At 44.5% G+C, this 22,606-nt stretch overlaps 1 protein-coding gene across 1 annotated transcript in view; it reads right to left on the reverse strand.

Annotated features, from left to right (window-relative positions):
• zfr (zinc finger RNA binding protein) overlaps positions 1-22,606 on the reverse strand; it is a 77,769-nt gene that overhangs the window by 49,611 nt on the left and 5,552 nt on the right. The window contains 4 exon segments of the mRNA XM_045225604.1: positions 1,885-2,015; positions 2,420-2,632; positions 3,119-3,299; positions 4,050-4,341. Of these exon segments, the coding sequence (XP_045081539.1) occupies positions 1,885-2,015; positions 2,420-2,632; positions 3,119-3,299; positions 4,050-4,341 (817 nt within the window).

The following is a 22,606-nucleotide window of genomic DNA, read 5'->3' on the forward strand; positions in this document are numbered from 1 at the left end:
GCTCTGTGCAGGCCAGTCAAGTCCTGCCATAGCGATATCAACAAATCATTTCTGTATGGACCTCGCTTTGTGCACGGGGGCATTGTCATGCTGAAACAGGAAAGGGCCTTCCCCAAACTGTTGCCACAAAGTTGGAAGCACAGAATCATCTAGAATGTCATTGTATGCTGTAGCGTTAACATTTCCCTTCACTGGAACTAAGGGGCCTGGCCCGAACCATGAAAAACAGCCCCAGATCATTACTCCTTCTCCACCAAACTTTACAGTTGGCACTACACATTGGGGCAGGTAGCGTTCTCCTGGTATCCGCCAAACCCAGATTAGTCCGTCAGACTGCCAGATGGTGAAGCGTGATTCATCACTCCAGAGAACGCGTTTCCACTGCTCCAGAGATTCATCGTGCCAGCGGCCATCGAAGGTGAGCATTTGCCCACTGAAGTTGGTTACGACGCCAAACTGCAGTCAGGTCAAGACCCTGGCGAGGACGACGATTAGCTTCCCTTCTGACAGTTTGTGCAGAAATTATTTGGTTGTGCAAACCCAGTTTCATCAACTCTCCGGGTGGCTGGTCTCAGACGATCCCGCAGGTGAAGAAGCCGGATGCGGAGGTCCTGGGCTGCCGTGGTTACGCGTGGTCTGCGGTTGTGAGGCCGGTTGGACGTACTGCCAAATTCTCTAAAATGACATTGAGGTGGCTTATGGTAGAGTTGAACATTCAATTATCTGGCAACAGCTCTGGTGGACATTCCTTCAGTCAGCATACCAATTGCACGCTCCCTCAAAACTTGAGACGTCTGTGGCATTGTGTTGTGTGGCAAAACTGCACATTTTAGAGTGGCCTTTTATTGTCCCCAGCACAAGGTGCACCTGTGTAATGATCATGCTGTTTAATCAGCTTCTTTATATGCCACACCTGTCAGGTGGATGTATTATCTTGGCAAAGGATAAATGTTAACAGGGATGTAAACAAATTTGTGCAAAAAATGAGAGAAATAAGCTTTTGTGCGTATGGAACATTTCTGGGATATTGTATTTCAGCTCATGAAACATGGGACCAACACTTTACATGTTGTGTTTATATTTTTGTTCAGTAACACACAAACACACACACAGACCTCCAACAGTATTGGAACAGTGACACATGTTGTTGTTGTTTTGGCTCTGTACTCCAGAAATATTACAATGACTATGAGGTTAAAGACTGTCAAGCTTTAATTTGAGGGTATTTTCATCCATATCGGGTGAACGGTTTAGAAAGTACAGCACTTTTTGTACATAGTCCCCCCCATTTTAAGGGAACCAAAAGTATTTAGGGGACCAAAAAGCACTCATCATTATTAATGATTCATTCAGGATTATCTGTAACCATGGTAACATCCTCATTCATGTAGAAGTGTTTAGAAACATATTCTATTCTTATTTACAATAAAAGTGACTCCAAAATGACAAAATACATTATTTACCGTTCATTTCTATTGGACACAAAATAATCTGAAACACAACCAAAACAAACAGCAAATGCATCCAACAGGTTTGTAGAGTCAAAAGCTTGATGTAGTCATTGCATTCTAGGAATATGGGAACAAATACAACACTATTGACTACTTTAATACACATAAGTGAATTTGTCAAATACTTTTGGTCCCCTAAAATGGGGGGACTATGTACAAAAAAATACAATAAAAACATTTAAAAAAATGTTCACCCGACATGGATAAAAATCCTGTCAGATTTAAGATGACAGTCTGCACTTTTCCATAGCATCAGTCCAAATCCAAAGAGCCGGAATACAGAGCCAAAAACCACTACAAAACCACTGCCACCGTCCCAATACTGTTGGGCCCTCACTGTAGTAAGAAAAAAACATTGGAATGGAAATATGACCTGGAAGGGAGGTTTCTTGGTGAAGGTGCTGCCGGTCCAGCCTACTGCCTGTTTCTGCTGCTGTTGTTGCTGCTGATAGTAGGTCGAGGCAGCAGAATACACAGCCGCCTCATAGCCGGAGTACGAGGTACCTTTGGGGGAAGGAGAGGTTGAGGGGGGGTCTAATTTACACACATCTAACAAAACCAACTTTGCACAGGGCAGGAGCCGGACAGTTGGGGAGGCAGTTGCGTGGCGCAGTTTCCAGTAACAATCCCAGAATTCCTATAGGTTTCCCCAGAAGGCTTGGTTGGAGCTGGACGATTCCCAGTTTGGGAGCTTATTCCTGCAGAAACCAAAATATCTGGAAAAACCTGGGTGGGAATTTTATTGGGAAAGTTACAGAATATCGCAAGCCTAGGTGCATTCGAATGCTTACCAGAGTAGGCGACTGGGTTGGTGCTGTACGTGGGGCTCTGAGAGTACGTGACTGCGTTGGTGCTGTAGGTGGTTGGCAGGTAATGCATACTGGTCACAGCTTGCATGTCGTGCTTACCAGAGTACGTGACTGCGTTGGTGCTGTACGTGGGGCTCTGAGAGTAGGAGGGGACGACTGAGGCAACGGCGGCTACAGGCTGAACGGTGGAGACGGGGTAAATGGAGAAAGTGGAGGTGGCGGGGGAGGGCGTGGCAGGCTTGATGGCCGTCACCTGACGAGACTGTTGGGTGTAAGGAGTCAGACTGGGCTGGCTGTAACCGGTTTTAGGGGCTGGGGGGGGGAGGCAGAGACATTCATTAAAAATATATAAATAAATCAGGTTATTCTTAGTGTACATCTCTCTTACAAACGGGAGGAAACTGGTCAAAAAGCCGTGTAGCCTGTTTTAGGGGCTGCAGGAGGAGAGAGCGAGTCAAGAGTTCACCTCTTCAGTACAGTAGAATACTACAATACTGGATATATACACGGGATACAATACAGTAGAATGTTATTGAAATAAAACGTCTCCATCCAAGTGACCTACGGATAAATGATTCATTATAGTACTACCGTCAACATTTATTCATTTAATGTGCAAAAATAAATAAAAATCACACAAATAATAGGAGTGTAGTTGTGCATTGCTTTCTCTCTGGGGGTTTTAGGCTGGGTATTTGTAAAGCAGTGTGACAACTGCTGATGTAAAAATACAAAAAATAAAAGGCCTTTACAAAAAAACATATTTCATTGATCTAGTAAATATCTGACCGCCTTCACCTGGTAGGGTTTTCTTCCATGTGGTGTCCCAGGATGTGTTAAGGGAAGCGGTCTGGTAGTACGACTCGGCCGTGGGTTGGGGCAGTACGGCTACCGCAGCGCTAGCTACGGGTTGCTGGTAGTACTGCTTAGGGTCGTAGGTTACCGCCGGCGCCGTGGCCCGCACGTAGGAGTAGGAGTCCTGCAAAAACAAAACAGAGGCACAGTGGAGTCAGGGGAAAAACGAAACACGGAGGTGATAAAAAAAGAAGAAGCAGCGTTTCAGTTTCAGCATCCTGATTCTATAACTTTGTTAAATCCATGATGTGGAATGGGCAGGTGCACACTGGGAGAACGCTTCAGACTAGGGGGTGTAGCCTTCAGCTACACGTAATGGGTGCAATAAGGGACTTATTCTGAACAGCAGACACCAATTTAAAAGCCAATTTGCTTAATGAAATACATATTTTAGTCTGGTCATCACAGCGTACGCTGAATAGTACTGAAAAATGACGGTCCGCCAGCAGAATGGCGAACACTGCAGACAGAGGACTTATCTGGGGTTAAGATAATGACAAACTTCTGTTTAAACTAAAGTAGTGCTCTCCGTCATTTAAGCTGTTTTGTGATAAAAAACAAACAGCATCTGGGCTCCAGATGGACAGAGACTTTCACAGAACGAGGAGGATCAAGCAGATCTTGAGGTCCATCACCTTGATTCAATCATCTTGAGGATTCTTGGGGGGGCGGGGGGGACGGACGTTCTCGAAAACAAATCCTGCAGCTTCAAATTCATCTCCCCCAATGCTGTTTTGCAAACCCTTCTGAACTAGTGCTAAAACTGCCTCAGAACACTCCCCAGCCCGAGTTTCAGAACGCTTTAAAAGATGAAATGAACACTCCAAAACTCTTAACATGTTGAATATAACATTGAGGTGGGACGTTAAGTTACCTGGTAACCCACCTGGTAGTTCTGGGAGGTGACCGGGGGGGGCGGCGGGGGGACGTCCGGCTGGCGTTGTGCGTAGCCGTAGTCGGCGGTGGCGTGCGCCGGCTGGTACCCTCCGTAGGCTGCGGCGGTGGCTGCTGCTGCCACGGCGACGGGGGCGGGCCTGGCTACGGCAACTGTGGCGCCGGTGGGAGCGTAGGCTGCTGCCACAGTGTGGGCCGCCATCGGTGCCTGGTGTACCGTGTAGCTGGCCACAGTGGTAGGCTGGGAGTAGGCCACCGGGCCCGCCTGCTGACTGGAGAAGGAGAGAGAGAGAGAGAGAGATTAGGTCTGGTGTGACTGCTGACTGGAGAGACAGAGGGACAGAGGGACAGAGGGACAGAGGGACCAGGTGGCTGCTGACTGGAGAGACAGAGGGACAGAGGGACAGAGGGACCAGGTGGCTGCTGACTGGAGAGACAGAGGGACAGAGGGACCAGGTGGCTGCTGACTGGAGAGACAGAGGGACAGAGAGACCAGGTGGCTGCTGACTGGGGAGACAGAGGGACAGAGGGACAGAGGGACAGAGGGACCAGGTGGCTGCTGACTGGGGAGACAGAGGGACAGAGGGACAGAGGGACAGAGGGACCAGGTGGCTGCTGACTGGAGAGACAGAGGGACAGAGGGACCAGGTGGCTGCTGACTGGGGAGACAGAGGGACAGAGGGACAGAGGGACAGAGGGACAGAGGGACCAGGTGGCTGCTGACTGGAGAGACAGAGGGACAGAGGGACCAGGTGGCTGCTGAGAGAAAGAAAGTCAGTACTGAGGCTGTATGCATGGTGCCATTCCGGGATAGTCGGTAATACCGGCACTGAACACAACAGGGGCGGTTTTCAAACCCCACTGATACTCCGTAATCCGAAGGTTAGCAATGCTAACAAGCGCATGTAAAATCCCATGGAGAATGCTAATGAGCGCAATGCTACTCAACATTTTACAGTGTCTGACCTAAAACTATACAAGTAACTCAAAAATGCTACTCACAATTATTATTTTTATAATAATAGCCAGCAAGGCTCCTGATCCAGGAGGGGATTCAGCCAGTTACCAAGCGAATGCTTGATTTGGGAATAAGCTAACCACTTAGCAAACTAGCTACTAAATTAGCAAACCAAATGCACAACTGCAGTGCATTAAACACATTTTAGACTTATCCAGCTGGCAATTATTAAAGTTGTGATTTCCATATTGTAATTAGATCACCTGGCGCATGCTGCGAGGTCTCTCGGCGTTGTGTGCTTTTAAAACAAACACCACCTGACTGGGGACTACTGGTAAGCGTCGTAATGAAAAAGCATGTGGCAGGTGAAATGAAGAACGTAATCTTCTTTATCTCTTAACATATTGCACAAATTGACGGCAGGTAAATTACTTAAAAAGTACAGTGAGGGAAAAAAGTATTTGATCCCCTGCTGATTTTGTACGTTTGCCCACTGACAAAGACATGATCAGTCTATAATTTTAATGGTAGGTTTATTTGAACAGTGAGAGACAGAATAACAACAAAATAATCCAGAAAGGCGCATGTCAAAAATGTTATAAATTGATTTGCATTTTAAATGAAGGAAGTAAGTATTTGACCCCTGCAAAACATGACTTAGTACTTGGTGGCAAAACCCTTGTTGGCAATCACAGAGGTCAGACGTTTCTTGTAGTTGGCCACCAGGTTTGCACACATCTCAGGAGGGATTTTGTCCCACTCCTCTTTGCAGATCTTCTCCAAGTCATTAAGGTTGAGGCTGACATTTGGAAACTCGAACCTTCAGCTCCCTCCACAGATTTTCTATGGGATTAAGGTCTGGAGACTGGCTAGGCCACTCCAGGACTTTAATGTGCTTCTTCTTGAGCCACTCCTTTGTTGCCTTGGCCGTGTGTTTTGGGTCATTGTCATGCTGGAATACCCATCCACGACCCATTTTCAATGCCCTGGCTGAGGGAAGGAGGTTCTCACCCAAGATTTGACGGTACATGGCCCCGTCCATCGTCCCTTTGATGCGGTGAAGTTGTCCTGTCCCCTTAGCAGAAAAACACCACCAAAGCATAATGTTTCCACCTCCATGTTTGACAGCGGGGATGGTGTTCTTGGGGTCATAGGCAGCATTCCTCCTCCTCCAAACACGGCGAGTTGAGTTGATGCCAAAGAGCTCCATTTTGGTCTCATCTGACCACAACACTTTCACCCAGTTCTCCTCTGAATCATTCAGATGTTCATTGGCAAACTTCAGACGGGCATGTATATATGTGCTTTCTTGAGCAGGGGGACCTTGCGGGCGCTGCAGGATTTCAGTCCTTCACGGCGTAGTGTGTTACCAATTGTTTTCTTGGCGACTATGGTCCCAGCTGCCTTGAGATCATTGACAAGATCCTCCTGTGTAGTTCTGGGCTGATTCCTCACCGTTCTCATGATCATTGCAACTCCACGAGGTGAGATCTTGCATGGAGCCCCAGGCCGAGGGAGATTGACAGTTCTTTTGTGTTTCTTCCATTTGAGAATAATCACACCAACTGTTGTCACCTTCTCACCAAGCTGCTTGGCGATGGTCTTGTAGCCCATTCCAGCCTTGTGTAGGTCTACAATCTTGTCCCTGACATCCTTGGATAGCTCTTTGGTCTTGGCCATGGTGGAGAGTTTGAAATCTGATTGATTGATTGCTTCTGTGGACAGGTGTCTTTTATACAGGCAACACACTGAGATTAGGAGCACTCCCTTTAAGAGTGTGCTCCTAATCTCAGCTCGTTACCTGTATAAAAAGACACCTGGGATCCAGAAATCTTTCTGATTGAGAGGGGGTCAAATACTTATTTCCCTCATTAAAATGCAAATCAATTTATAACATTTTTGACATGCGTTTTTCTGGATTTTTTTGTTGTTATTCTGTCTCTCACTGTTCAAATAAACCTACCATTAAAATTATAGACTGATTATTTATTTTGTCAGTGGGCAAACGTACAAAATCAGCAGGGGGATCAAATACTTTTTCCCCCCTCACTGTAGTTACAAATATTAAAATGTAAAAAAACAACAACAAAAAAACATACGAAAGTTTCAAATGGTAGTGGCGGTATTTTTCAAATACCCTGGTATATATAGTATACGGTATTTACATTTTACATCATTTAGCAGACGCTCTTATCCAGAGCGACTTACATTATTATTTTTTTCATACCCCCTGTGGGAATCGAACCCACAACCCTGGCGTTGCAAACGCCATGCTCTATCAACTGAGCTACATCCCTGCCGGCCATTCCCTCCCCTACCCTGGACGACGCTGGGCCAATTGCGCGCCGCCCCATGGGTCTCCCGGTCGCGGCCGGCTGCGACACAGCCTGGATTCGAACCAGGATCTCTAGTGGCACAGCTAGCACTGCGATGCAGTGCCTTAAACCACTGCACCACTCGGGAGACACCACCCAAGCCTAGTTCGTACCATGTGGGAATGTAGCAATACGGATGTGCTTTGAACTCGTTGAGAAACGCTGATCGACTAAATGGCCAACAAGCTGCGTCAAACAAACTAAAAGTACAGTATCATGCTTGTAAACAAATGATAGAGTTAAAAAAAAACACATTAATAGATTCCTTTTTATAAAAGACTGTTTTGTTGTTGCATTTAACTGCCGAAAATTGTTATAGACGCCATTTCCTTAGCGGGTGAAGTCAGAAGTCACCATGTAGGAGAAGCGGGAGATCAGGATGATTGCTTCCCACTAGTAATTACCAGTTGGAGGGCCGTTCAAGTGGATTTTTCTGTCGTACGTGGTACATTTCCCACTTGGTTACGAACGCATCATGACACTGCCTCCTTCAGTGCCAGATGAACACTTGTGTGTGTCTGTAGCGTGTCTGTAGCGCGGTACATCTCCCACACAGGGGGTAATGTGATGGGCTGTCACTGTTCGGTAAGCGTGGGTGCATTGCCCAATTAATTGAAAACTTCGGCTTTGCTTGCTTATATAGAGCGGGTAGTACCAATTGGCTGAAAATGTGTGCAAGAGGGAAGTTCGAAACATGGCTCTAACACTTTAACAAGGTGCTGAAACCCCTAGAATGGGCACATATCTGCGGCTAACCAAAAACATAGCATACCTATCGCTCTTGTAAATGTATTTGGCCCAATCGGAATCAGCTGCCAAGGGCTGCTTGGATGCAAAGAGGAGACAATGTGTTGTTTCTTTGTGCTTCAGTCTTGCTCTGGTACACTGGGGTGATGTCGGCGTAAATATGTCAACATACAGTGCCTTCAGAAAGTATTCACACCCCTTGACTATTTGCTAAGTTTGTTGTGTTACAGCCGAATTTCAAATGGATGAAATGTAGATTTTTTGTTACTGGCCTGCCCACGCCCACACACAACCCCATACTGTCAAAGTGGAATTATGCTTCTCAAAATGTTCACAAATTAAGTAAAAATTCAAAGCTGAAATGTCTTAAGTCAAAAAGTATCTAACCCCTTTGTTATGGCAAGCCTAAATCAGTCCAGGAGTACAAATGTGCTTAACAAGTCACATAAGTTGCATGGACTCACTGTGGGGAATAGTGTTTAACATGATTTTTGAATGACTACTTTTTCGCTATACCACACACACACACAGATAATTATAAGGTCCCTCAGTCGAGCAGTGAATTTCAAACACAGATTCAACCACAAAGAGGTTTTCCAATGCTTTGCAAAATGGCACCTATTGGTAGGTGAAAAAAAAACAACAAAAAAACAGACATTGAATATCCCTTTGAGCATGTTGAAGTTATTAATTACACTTTGGTTGGTGTATCAATACACCCACTTACTACAAAAGATACAGGCTTTCTTCCTAACTCAGTTGCCGGAGAGGAAGGAAACCGCTCAGGGATTTCACCATGAGGCCAATGGTGACTTTAAACTATTAGAGTTTAATGGCTGTGATAGGAGAAAACTGAGGATGGATCAACAACATTGTAGTTACTCCACAATACTAACCTAATGGACAGAGTGAAAAGGAAGCCTGTACAGAATACAAAATATTCCAAAACGTGCATCCTGTTTGCAACAAGGCACTTAAGTAATATTGCAAAAACATGGCAAAGCAAATAACTTTGTCCGGAATACAAATTCAATACATTACGGAGTACCACATTTTCATATCCATATTTTCAAGCATAGTGGTGGCTGCATCATGTTATGGGTATGCATGCTTGTAATTCTGGGGAGTTCTTCAGGATAAAAAAAACAAACGGAATGGAGCTAAGCACAGGCAAAATCCTAGAGGAAAACCTGGTTCAGTCTGCTTTCCACCAGACACTGGGAGAGGAATTCACATTTCAGCAGGACAATAACCTAAAACGCAAGGCCAAATCTACACTGGGGTTGCTTACCAAGAAGACGCCTGAGTGGTGCAGTGGTCTAAGGCACTGCATCGCAGTGCTAACTGTGCCACTAGAGATCCTGGTTCAAATCCAGGCTCTGTCGCAGCCGGCCGCGACCGGGAGACTCATGGGCGGCGCACAATTGGCCCAGCGTCGTCCAGGGTAGGGGAGGGAATGGCCGGCAGGGATGTAGCTCGGTTGATAGAGCATGGCGTTTGCAACGCCAGGGTTGTGGGTTCGATTTCCACGGGGGGCCAGTATAAAAAAAATAAAAAAAATAAAAAAATATGTATTCACTAACTGTAAGTCGCTCTGGATAAGAGCGTCTGCTAAATGACTAAAATGTAAATGTAAAAAATGTAAGACAGTGAATGTTCCTGAGTGGCCGAGGTACAGCTTTGACTTAAATCTACTTGAAAATCTATGGCAAGACTTGAAAATGGCTGTCTAGCAATAATCAACAACCAACTTGACAGAGCTTGAAGTATTTTAAAAAGAAAAAAATTGGCAAAATGTTGCACAATTCAGGTGTGCAAAGCGCTTACGAGAGACTTACCCAGAAAGACTCAGCTGTAATCGCTGTCAAAAACTTATGTAAATATTTCTGTATTTCATTTTCAATAATAGTTTATCGACCCCACCACTCGACATCGTACAGAACTAGTTCCTAGTTAGAAATGCGCCAATTAAACGGTGAATCCCAAATAACCCCCTTTCCCCTACCAACTCGCTTGGAGGGCCCTCCATTGTCACGTGTTGCTGACGAAACTCTGAGGGTGACTTCCAGAGAGTGGCGAGGGGATCAATAAACCGATCAGCTTTGGGAAACACTCCATTGTAGAATAATAGTGAAGACATCAAAACTATGAAATAACACATATGGAATCATGTAGTAAACAAAAAGATGTTAAACAAATCAAAATATATTTTAGATTCTGCAAAGTAGCCACCCTTTGCCTTGATGACAGCTTTGCACTCTCTCAACCAGCTTCACCTGGAATGCTTTTCCAACAGTCTTGAAGGAGTTCCCACATATGCTGAGCCCTTGTTGGCTGCTTTTCCTTCACTCTGCGGTCCAACTCATCCCAAACCATCTCAAATTGGGTTGAGGTCGGGTGATTGTGGAGGCCAGGTCATCTGATCCAGCACTCCATCACTCTCCTTCTTGGTCAAATAGCCCTTACACAGCCTGGAGATGTGATGGGTCATTGTCCTGTTGAAAAACAAATGATGGTCCCACTAAGCGCAAACCAGATGGGTGCAACGCTGTCATCAAGGCAAAGGGTGGTTATTTGAAGAATTTCAAATATAAAATATTTTGATTTGTTTAACACTTTTTGGGTTACTACATGAGTCCATATGTATTATTTCATAGTTTATGTCTTCACTATTATTCTACAATGTAGAAAATAGTACAAATAAAGAAAAACCATGGAATGAGTAGGTGTCCAAACTTTTGACTGGTACTGTATATACACACTGCTCAAAAAAATAAAGGGAACACTTAAAACAACACAATGTAACTCCAAGTTAATCACACTTCTGTGAAATCAAACTGTCCACTTAGGAAGCAACACTGATTGACAATACATTTCACATGCTGTTGTGCAAATGGAATAGACAACAGGTGGAAATTATAGGCAATTAGCAAGACACCCCCAATAAAGGACTGGTTTTGCAGGTGGTGACCACAGACCACTTCTCAGTTCCTATGCTTCCTGGCTGATGTTTTGGTCACTTTTGAATGCTGGCGGTGCTTTCACTCTAGTGGTAGCATGAGACGGAGTCTACAATCCACACAAGTGGCTCAGGTAGTGCAGCTCATCCAGGATGGCACATCAATGCGAGCTGTGGCAAGAAGGTTTGCTGTGTCTGTCAGCGTAGTGTCCAGAGCATGGAGGCGCTACCAGGAGACAGGCCAGTACATCAGGAGACGTGGAGGAGGCCGTAGGAGGGCAACAACCCAGCAGCAGGACTGCTACCTCCGCCTTTGTGCAAGGAGGAGCACTGCCAGAGCCCTGCAAAATGACCTCCAGCAGGCCACAAATGTGCATGTGTCTGCTCAAACGGTCAGAAACAGACTCCATGAGGGTGGTATGAGGGCCCGACATCCACAGGTGGGGGTTGTGCTTACAGCCCAACACCGTGCAGGATGTTTGGCATTTGCCAGAGAACACCAAGATTGGCAAATTCGCCACTGGCGCCCTGTGCTCTTCACAGATGAAAGCAGGTTCACACTGAGCACGTGAGACGTGACAGAGTCTGGAGACGCCGTGGAGAACGTTCTGCTGCCTGCAACATCCTCCAGCATGACCGGTTTGGCGGTGGGTCAGTCATGGTGTGGGGTGGCATTTCTTTGGGGGGCCGCACAGCCCTCCATGTGCTCGCCAGAGGTAGCCTGACTGCCATTAGGTACCGAGATGAGATCCTCAGACCCCTTGTGAGACCATATGCTGGTGCGGTTGGCCCTGGGTTCCTCCTAATGCAAGACAATGCTAGACCTCATGTGGCTGGAGTGTGTCAGCAGTTCCTGCAAGAGGAAGGCATTGATGCTATGGACTGGCCCGCCCGTTCCCCAGACCTGAATCCAATTGAGCACATCTGGGACATCATGTCTCGCTCCATCCACCAACGCCACGTTGCACCACAGACTGTCCAGGAGTTGGCGGATGCTTTAGTCCAGGTCTGGGAGGAGATCCCTCAGGAGACCATCCGCCACCTCATCAGGAGCATGCCCAGGCGTTGTAGGGAGGTCATACAGGCACGTGGAGGCCACACACACACACACACACACACTACTGAGCCTCATTTTGACTTGTTTTAAGGACATTACATCAAAGTTGGATCAGCCTGTAGTGTGGTTTTCCACTTTAATTTTGAGGGTGACTCCAAATCCAGACCTCCATGGGTTGATACATTTGATTTCCATTGATAATTTTTGTGTGATTGTTGTCAGCACATTCAACTATGTAAAGAAAAAAGTATTTAATAAGATTATTTAATTCATTCAGATCTAGGATGTGTTATTTTAGTGTTCCCTTTATTTTTTTGAACAGTGTACATATATCTTGAAAAAAAAAAAAAAATATATATATATATTGTGATGTCACGAGAGGCTACACAGCTTTCAGCGGGATTGCTCAAGTAGTGCAAGGAGACCAGGTTCAACCAAAACAAGGATTTTATTAAAGGTCTTGGGAAACTAACGAAAGTATAACACAATTCTGTTCTCTTGTGGCTCTTTAAGGGTTACCAGTTCAGGGATGTCTCTTCCACATCCAAAATCATAACTCTCACTCGCTCAAATAACTTTTCCCCAGTCTTACTGTATTCCACGTTGCAGCTAGTGGCCAACCCAGCAAAACGTCCTTCCAAATGTCCCACACGTATTTCCACAGGTGCATATATCCAAAGGTGAGTATTTCCCCAAAGGTAAGTATCTCCAAATCCTTATATTCCTCCTGGAAGTGGACGTGCAGCACTCTTGTCCTCCAGAGAGCCCAGGTTGGAGACTGTGTCTCTTCACCCCCACACACTCACCCCCAGTGTGTCTCTTCCCTTCAACAAACCTTCAGCTCATCAGCTCCTGATTGGTTTCAGCTGCGTGGGAAGATTGGCCATAGAGGGTTGGAGTTCCCGACCATACCAGCAGATGGAGCCATAGCTGTCTGGGTTTGCAGCCACCTCAGGGGGATGTAACGTCCCTCCAGGACACAGCCTCTCATGACATCACAATATATATATATACACACACACACACACACACATTTTTCCCTTTATTACTTTCTAACCCCACCACCCCATTTAGCAGACGCTCTTATCCAGAGCGACTTACAAATTGGTGCATTCACCTTATAGCCAGTGGGATAACCACTTTACAATATGTTTTTTTTTTTTCTTTCTTTGGGGTGGGGTAAGGGGGGGTAGAAGGATTACTTGATCCTATCCCAGGTATTCCTTAAAGAGGTGGGGTTTCAAGTGTCTCCGGAAGGTGGTGAGTGTCTCCGCTGTCCTGGCGTCGTGAGGGAGCTTGTACAACATTAACAATGTCTACACTGTATTTCTGATCAATTTGATGTTATTTTAATGGACAAAAAAATTGCTTTTCTTTCGAAAACAATGACATTTCTAAGTGACCCCAAACTTTTGAACGGTAGAGTACATACATACACATACATACATACATACATATCCTTTAAAAAAATATATTCCCCTTTATTACTTTCCAACCCCGCAACCCCTTCCCTAATTGGAGTAAACTAGTGAACAACAACGCTTAGGCCTCTACTTCCAGCCCATACATACTATATACATTTTATGGACAGTCAAATTCTACAATAATTATATTTTGTTTGTTTTTATTCCTGAACTTCCTCTACCCTCAACCTCTCCGATCATTTTCATGATGTCCATCTGGTTTGCTTCTATATGCCATCTCTTTCAAACTGTGCTCTTTCACAAAAGTTAACCTATGTACGTTTTACTGACACAGTATGTTTTACATTAGTTATTAGTTCAAACCCTTCCATCTCTTAACACCATCCATATTGGATTTCTCTTTGCCATATATTTTTCATCTGTGCCGTTTCACAAAAGTTCTGAACCCTTCTATTCTCATTGTTTCTACAGATTGTAAATTGAAAATAAACATTTTTGCTAAAAGTACTATTATATTATTGATCGATTGACTATGACTTTTCAGATCACCCAGTAGTGCTATCCATTCCTGGACCTGTGACCAAAAACAAGCTACATATGGACAGTACCAAAACAAATTATCTAAATGATTGTCTCTTCGCAGCAAAATCTGCAGAGCTGGGAAGGTTGTATCCCCCATATAAATAACATAATATTTGGTTGCAAGAATTTTGTATAATAATTTAAATAAAAAGATTATACGTTTTGAATCCGGTGTCGTTTTGCGTATATCAGTGCCATGGAATCGGTACGTCAAAAATCTCTTCAGCTATTTTGCAATCTATATGGCACGGCTGTCAATGTTCTGATCCTTAAATTAACCTGGTATACTTTCTTTATTTATCACAATTTTCTTTAACCAGGGCCGACAGACATGTTCCTTAGTCGTTAATAGGACAATTGATGGCTACAACCATCAAACTACAGAAAAAATATGAACACAACATGTAAATGTGTGGACATTTAGCTAGCTAGCTTGCTGTTGCTTGCTTGCTAATTTGTCCTGGGAGATAAAACATTGGGTTGTTATTTTACGTACAAGGTCCTTTTTTGCTGGATCTTCGTAGAATATCAACCCATTTTGAGTCACACAAAATCATGTGTTCTCTATTCTTACAATTAATCCACAGATTAAAAAAAAGGGGAAACCTAGTTCGTTTCTAGTAATCTCTTCTAGTTCAGTCTTCTTCTGTGGATTTTAAATGGCGTTGGCAACCAACTGGACTGAAGTGTGGACCGCCATCTTTCAATCACTCACGTGGGTATATGAGTCTAAAAGCCAAATTAGGAGACGGCAGAGGCAGGACTTGCAGCACGTCAAGTGTCTAAAATAGAACCAAGTTCCATTTTAGCGCCTGCCTACGCAAACGTTCGCTCGTTGACACGAGCGAGCAGTTTGGATGCATGTTTATTCAATAATTTCATGTGTACATTTATTTTGCAACGCTCGAACACGGCCGGTGTGGTCAGCATGTCAGGCACTGTTTCGAGTAGATGTCCTGGGACGGGTGGGAGCACGGTCCGAGTGATGTCCTGGGACGGGTGGGAGCATGGTCCGAGTGATGTCCTGGGACGGGTGGGAGCATGGTCCGAGTGATGTCCTGGGACGGGTGGGAGCATGGTCCGAGTGATGTCCTGGGACGGGTGGGAGCATGGTCCGAGTGATGTCCTGGGACGGGTGGGAGCATGGTCCGAGTGATGTCCTGGGACGGGTGGGAGCATGGTCCGAGTGATGTCCTGGGACGGGTGGGAGCATGGTCCGAGTGATGTCCTGGGCCATCTTCACCACCTGCTGGAGGGCAACGTGGTAGACAGAGACATTCCTGTACCAGACCGTGATGTAACCAGTCAGGACGCTCAATGCTGCAGCAGTAATATTTGGAGAGGGGCCGGGGTGGCATGGCCGTTGATGTGGGTCGGGGCATGTTCCCTCGGCTTTCTGAAGTTAACAAATCAACTCTTGCTGACGTTGAGGGAGAGGTTTTTGTCCTGGCACCACAATGCCAGTTCACTTACCTACTTTCTATAGGCCGACTCGTCGTTGATCATCAGGCCTACAAGTGGTGTCGTCAGCAAACTTGGAAGAGTTGCTGTTACTCAAAGCCACGCAGTCGTGGGTGTACAGCAGAGGGCACACCCCTGGGGGGCCCCCTGTGTTAAGAGTCAGTGTGGAGTAGGTGTTGTTCCCAATCCTCACAGCCTGTGGTCTGCCCATCAGGAAGACCTGAATCTAGTTGCAGAGGGTGGTGTCCAGACCCGGGGCTCTGAGGTTGGAGGGAACAACAGTGTTGAATGCTGAACTGTAGTCAATGAACAGCATTCTCACATAAAGTGTTCCTCTTGTCCAGATGTGTTACGGCAGTGTGAATAGCAAATGGCATCTTCCATGGATCTGTTGGAGCGATAGGCAAATTGGATTGGGTCCAGTGTGCCTGGTATGCTGGCCTTGATGTGGGCCATGGCCAGCCTCTCGAAGCACTTCATGATGACCGAGGTGAGTGTGACAGTCATTTGGCCATGTCACCTTGTTTTTCCTTGGGCACTGTAATGGTGTCCTTGAAACCGGATGCCATCTGGGCCGGTGGCTTTGTGAGTAATAACGCGAAAGTTTCTCACGGCAGCTTTGGAGAGCGAAAGTACCTGGTCGTCCGGAGCAACGAGTCGTCCTGGATGGCTCGGCATTGTCTGCCTCGAAGCGGGCATAGAATGTGTTAAGCTCATCTGGGAGGGAGGCGTTTGGGCACCACACATCTGGATGTCTTTGTAGTCTGTGATAGGTCTGTAGTCCTTGCAGGGAGTAGGAACAGAGAGACGTGATCTGATAGGCCGAAGTGGGGGCGGGGGATGGCTTTTTACACGTCACAGATATTTGTAGCCTTCAGAAAGTTTTCATATCCCTTGACTTATTCCACATTGTTGTATAACAGCCTGAATTCAAAATGGATTAAAACATACACACGCGTATGTATGTATGTATGTATGTATGTATGTATGTATGTACACAGCGGTGGAAAAAATTAAGAGACCACTGCAAATGTATGATAAGCCATTCCATTCCAGTGTCTGTTGAATTCCAACACAGGCACACCTCATTCTACTGAATTAGGTACTGATTAGGTGATCACCTGAACCAAATCTTATTTAATGAGGAAAAGTATAAAAACCGCTGCTGTGGTCATCACTATCCTCTTGCAATAGGACCAGCTGGATGGCAAAAACAGTGCCAATAGTACCTCAAAAGTAATATTAATCAAAAAATAACTATTGACCATGCCAAAAGAGTTGAAAAGGAAAGTTGAGTGAGGAAAAGGGTTCAATTCTGGCTTTACTGGCAGAGGGATACAGTGAGCGTCAGGTTGCTTCCATCCTTAAAATTTCAAAAAACGGCGGTTCATAAGATCAAGGTCAAGCAGCAGACATTGGGGACAACAAAGCTACAGACCGGCAGAGGGCGAAAACGACTCTCTACTGACCGGGATGACCGCCAACTCATTCGAATGGCACTCAACAACCGTAGGATGACATCAAGTGACCTACAAAAATAATGGCTAATGGCAACTGGAGTGAAGTGCACGGCGAGGACGGTTTGAAACAGGCTCCTATGGGCAGGGCTGAAGTCGTGCAAAGCTAGAAAAAAGCCCTTCATCAATGAGAAGCAAAGAAGAGCCAGGCTGAGGTTTGCAAAAGACCATAAGGATTGGAACGTAGAGGACTGGAGTAAGGTCATCTTCTCTGATGAGTCCAATTTTCAGCTTTGCCCAACACCTGGTCGTCTAATGGTTAGACGGAGACCTGGAGAGGCCTACAAGCCACAGTGTCTCGCACCCACTGTGAAATTTGGTGGAGGATCGGTGATGATCTGGGGATGCTTCAGCCAGGCTGGAATCGGGCAGATTTGTCTTTGTGAAGGACGCATGAATCAAGCCACGTACAAGGTTGTCCTGGAAGAAAACTTGCTTCCTTTTGCTCTGACATTGTTCCCCAACTCTTGAGGATTGGTTTTTCCAGCAGGACAATGCGCCATGCCACACAGCCAGGTCAATCAAGGTGTGGATGGAGGACCACCAGATCAAGACTGTCATGGCCAGCCCAATCTCCAGACCTGAACCCCATTGAACATTTCTGGAATGTGATCAAGAGGAAGATGGATGGTCACAAGACATCAAACAAAGCCGAGCTGCTTGAATTTTTGCGCCAGGAGAGGCATAAAGTCACCCAACATCAATGTGAAAGACTGGTGGAGAGCATGCCAAGACGCATGAAAGCTGTGATTGAAAATCAGGGTTATCCCACCAAATATTGATTTCTGAACTCTTCCTAAGTTAAAACATTACTATTGTGTTGTTTAAAAATGAACATAACTTATTTTCTTTGCATTATTCGAGGTCTGACAACACTGCATCTTTTTTGTTATTTTGACCAGTTGTCATTTTCTGCAAATAAATGCTCTAAATAACAATATTTTTATTTGGAATTTGGGATAAATGTTTTCAGTAGTTTATAGAATAAAACAAAAATGTTATTGTTACCCAAACACATACCTATAAATAGTAAAACCAGAGAAACTGATAATGTTGCAGTGGTCTCAATCTTTTCCGCAGCTGTATATACTGTTGTGTTTGCTAATCCAAGTTTTATTTTAAAAGGCTAATTGATCATTAGAAACCCCTTTTGCAATTATGTTAGCACAGCTGAAAACTGTTGTGCTGATTAAAGAAGCAATAAAACTGGCCTTCTTGAGACTAGTTGAGTATCTGGAGCAGGGGTGTCAAACTCAATTCCCGGAGGGCCATGTGTATGCTGGTTTTTGTTATTTCCTGTCAATGCGTGTCCAATTAAGACCTAGACAACCAGGTGAGAGGAGTTCCTAACAAATCAATTACCTTAATTGATCAATCAAGTACAAGGGAGGAGCGAAAACCCGCAGACCGAGTGTCCAGGAATTGAGTTTGACAACCCTGATCTAGAGCATCAGCAATTGTGGGTTCGATTACAGGCTCAATTGGCCAGACTCATTTACTTAAGTATTCACACCTCTGAGTCAATACTTTATAGAAGCACCTTTGGCAGCAATTACAACTGAGTATTTCTGGGTAAGTCTAAAGAGCTTTCAACATTTACCCATTAATCTTCTCAACTCTTCAAGCTCGGTCAAATTGGTTGTTGATCATTGCTAGACAGCCATTTTCAGGTCTTGCCATAGATTTTGAAGTGGATGATTTAAGTCTAAACTGTAACTCGGCCACTCAAACATTCAGTCTTCTTGGTAAGCAACTCCAGTGTAGATTTAGCCTTGTGTTTTAGGTTATTTTCCAGCTGAACTGAGAATTAATCTCCCAGTGTCTGGTGGAAAGTAGACAACCTGGTTTTCCTCTAGGATATTGCCTGTGCTTAGCTCCATTCCATTAATTGTTTTTTCCTGAAAAACTCCAGTCCTTAACGATTACAAGCATACCCATAACATGATGCAGCCACCACTGGTACTCAGTAATGTGTTGTATTGGAGTTACAAGCCTGCTAGAGTTAGCAGCTAGTTACGCTTACCAGAAGCTGCAGTTCGATCCATATGGAGAACCTGGTTGAATAGCAGTCAAGTGTCTAAAAACAAAGACACAGCATTCCCCGAGGTCCCTTTAAGATTGAAGCCTTGCTCGGAGTTAAGTTTATTTAGTGAGAAAGTTAGAGGCACAAATATCATACCCCCCCAAAAAAACTTTAATGTCCCCTGTTACTGTAATGGTGAGAGGTTAACATGTCTTGGGGGTATGATATTTGTGCATCTAACTTTGTCACTCATTGTCAGGATTATCCGTAATCATGGTAGCAGTCACTTTAATTAAGTGTTTAGAAATATGACAAAGACATTATTTACCATTCATTTCTACTGGGCACAAAATAATCTGAAACACAACCAAAACAAAAAACGCATCCAAGAAGTTTGTAGAGTCAAAAGCTTGATGTAGTCATTGCGTGCTAGGAATATGGGACTAAATACTACACTTTTTACTACTTTAACACACCTAAAATAGGGAGACACTGTACAACAAGTACTGTAAATGTCTAAACGGTTCACTTGATATGGAGGAAAATACCCTCAAATTAAAGCTGACAGTCTGCACTTTAACCTCCGTCAATTTATCATTTCAAAATCCGAAGTGCTGGAGTACAGAGCACAAATGTGTCACTGTCACAATACTTTTGGAGCTCTGTGTAGTTCTGTCCTTGTCTATTAAAATGTTCTGTATTATGTCATGTTTCATGTGGACCCCAGGAAGAGTTGCTGCTGCTTTAGCAACATCTAATGGGGATCCTAATAACATGTAAAATATTGTTTTTTAAAGGCAACACTCGGACGGTTTACAGATATTGGTTACATTACAACAGTCCGAGGATGAGGCCTGGAGTAACAAGGCGAGTGAACTACTTCCTATGCCTTGAAGACCATGAAGTCAACTCCAAATCACGTGGGTGAGATTTGTGGGATGCAAGCAGCTGTGCAGAAAACGCATAAGTAAAAGATGAAACAAAAACAGACGTTGTCGTCACACCACATAAGAGGTGGATTTAGCATTTTAAAAAATCCTACGTTTCAGTCATTCCTGATCCCAAACAGCCAACTGCAAAGTAGCAGAGACATGGAGTAACCTAGACCGCATTTTGGTCATGAACTCCAAACTAGGTCCACATGAAATCCACAAACACCGTAGGATTGTCTTGTTTACAAGTTTGTACAAAAATAGATGGAACAGTTTGAAGACCAGCTCCAACTCACACCACATCATATCACAGCTGCAAAATGTTACGCCGACTCACTTCATAAACGCCAGACCCCCTCAATTCTGTCGGATAAAATTCTGTCGAGAAACTCCGATAATTAGTCAGAAGTAGTTTGGTGCCGATTCCTCATAGGTAAAGCCGGACTCAGTTAGTAAAATAGCACATTTCCTTTTCTGGTTTAACATAATCTGGAAAACGGATAGATAAATGCTTAAATTAGCGATCTGTGTCACTTGAAATTATAAAGTTTTATACACAAAATGTATCGTTGTCCTATTAATTTCCTTATGGACGATTTCACACTGTTGGTCTCTCTGACAACAGAGGAAAGGGGGGCGGGGTTGGCAATGGAGTTTTGTCTGGTGGCCAGCAAGCTGACGGGGCAGAAAGAGGCACCATGCTCTGCCTGTTAATGCCATGAAGAATAGTCTTGGCTTTCCATCAATGACCTCTAAGCTGCTGCTACAGGAAATGTGCTTTCCATGCATTTCAAAAACAGACAAGAGGAAAATTGCTCTGAAAAACATTTTTTTTTAGAAGAACAGCACCCCACAACTAAAATGTAAATGAAACGTTATCAACTAAATATAGGCCTAAAACTGTTTTTCCTTGTAAATACGGTTGTGTGTTTATGGGTTAACGGCACAATCCTCTTGGTACAACAACAGCCATCTAGACTGTCGACCAAAGTTGTTTTGGATACAAATCATTCACTGTGCACAGCAGACCATGTCAGGGCATTTCATAAAGGAACAGTAGGTTAATACACAGACAATATGCTAGAATAATACTGATACCAAAATGCCTTCTGGGGGAGTCCAAAACCACAGCTCTTCTGACAAGACCAAAATGAATCAGAAGGGAAATCCACACCTCTAGACTAGCTGTGTTTTTGGTAGGTTTAATGTACGATAAGGTGACAGCAAGATACAGTGTCTTAGAACAATTATTAAGACAGCTTAGATTTGACATTTTGTGTTAAAGTGAGAATTGACAATCAATTTCAATCTACACAAAATATGCTAAATGTCAAAAGTGGAAGAAATTATATAAAAGATTAATACAAATTAAATAACTCATCTAGTTGTTGCTAAATAAAAAAAACACTAATACAGTGCAGTCGGAAAGTATTCAGACTTAACTTTTCCACATTTTGTTACATTACAGCCTTATTATAAAATGTATTTAATTGTTATTTTCTCTCAACTCTACACACAAAAACAAGTTTAGATATATTTGCAAATCTATAAAAAAATATTCTGAAATATGACATTTACATAAGTATTGAAACCCTTTCCTCAGTACTTTGTTGAAGCACCTTTGGCAGCGATTACAGCCTCGAGTCTTCTTGGGTATGACGCTACAAGCTTGGCACACCTGTATTTGGGGAGTTTCTCCCATTCTTCTCTGAAGATCCTCTCAAGCTCTGTCAGGTTGGATGGGGAGCGTCGCTGCACGTCTATTTTCAGGTCTCTCCAGAGATGTTAGATCGGGTTCAAGTCCGGGCTCTGGCTGGGCCTCTCAAGGACATTCAAAGACTTGTCCCGAAGCCACTCCTGCGATGTCTTGGCTGTGTGCTTAGGGTCGGGGTCCTGTTGGAAGGTGAACCTTCGCCCCAGTCTGAGGTCCTGAGCGCTCTGGAGCAGGTTCTCATCAAAGCCCTCTCTATACTTCGCTCTGTTCATCTTTCCCTCGATCCTGACTAGTCTTCCAGTCCCTGCCACTGAAAAACATCCCCACAGCATGATGCTGCCACCACCATGCTTCACCGTAGGGATGGTGCCAGGTTTCCTCCAGACGTAACGCTTGGCATTCAGGCCAAAGAGTTCAATCTTGGTTTCATCAGACCAGATAATCTTGTTTCTCATGGTCTGAGAGTCCTTTAGCTGCCTTTTGGCAAACTCCAAGTGGGCCGTCATGTGCGTTTACTGAGGATTGGCTACCATCTGGCCACTCTACCATAAAAGGCCTGATTGGTGGAGTGCTGCAGAGATGGGAGAACCTTCCAGAAGGACAACCATCTCCACAGAGGAACTCTAGAGCTCTGTCAGAGTGACCATCTGTTTCTTGGTCACCTCCCTGACCAAGGCCCTTCTCCCAATTTTGCTAATTTTGGCCAGGCAGCCAGCTCTAAGAAGAGTCTTGGTGGTTCCAATTCCTTCGACCTCATGGCTTGGTTTTTGCTCTGACATGCACTGTCA

This window comes from Coregonus clupeaformis, chromosome 16 (genome assembly GCF_020615455.1).
Source record: "Coregonus clupeaformis isolate EN_2021a chromosome 16, ASM2061545v1, whole genome shotgun sequence".
NCBI classification, from domain to species: domain Eukaryota; kingdom Metazoa; phylum Chordata; class Actinopteri; order Salmoniformes; family Salmonidae; genus Coregonus; species Coregonus clupeaformis.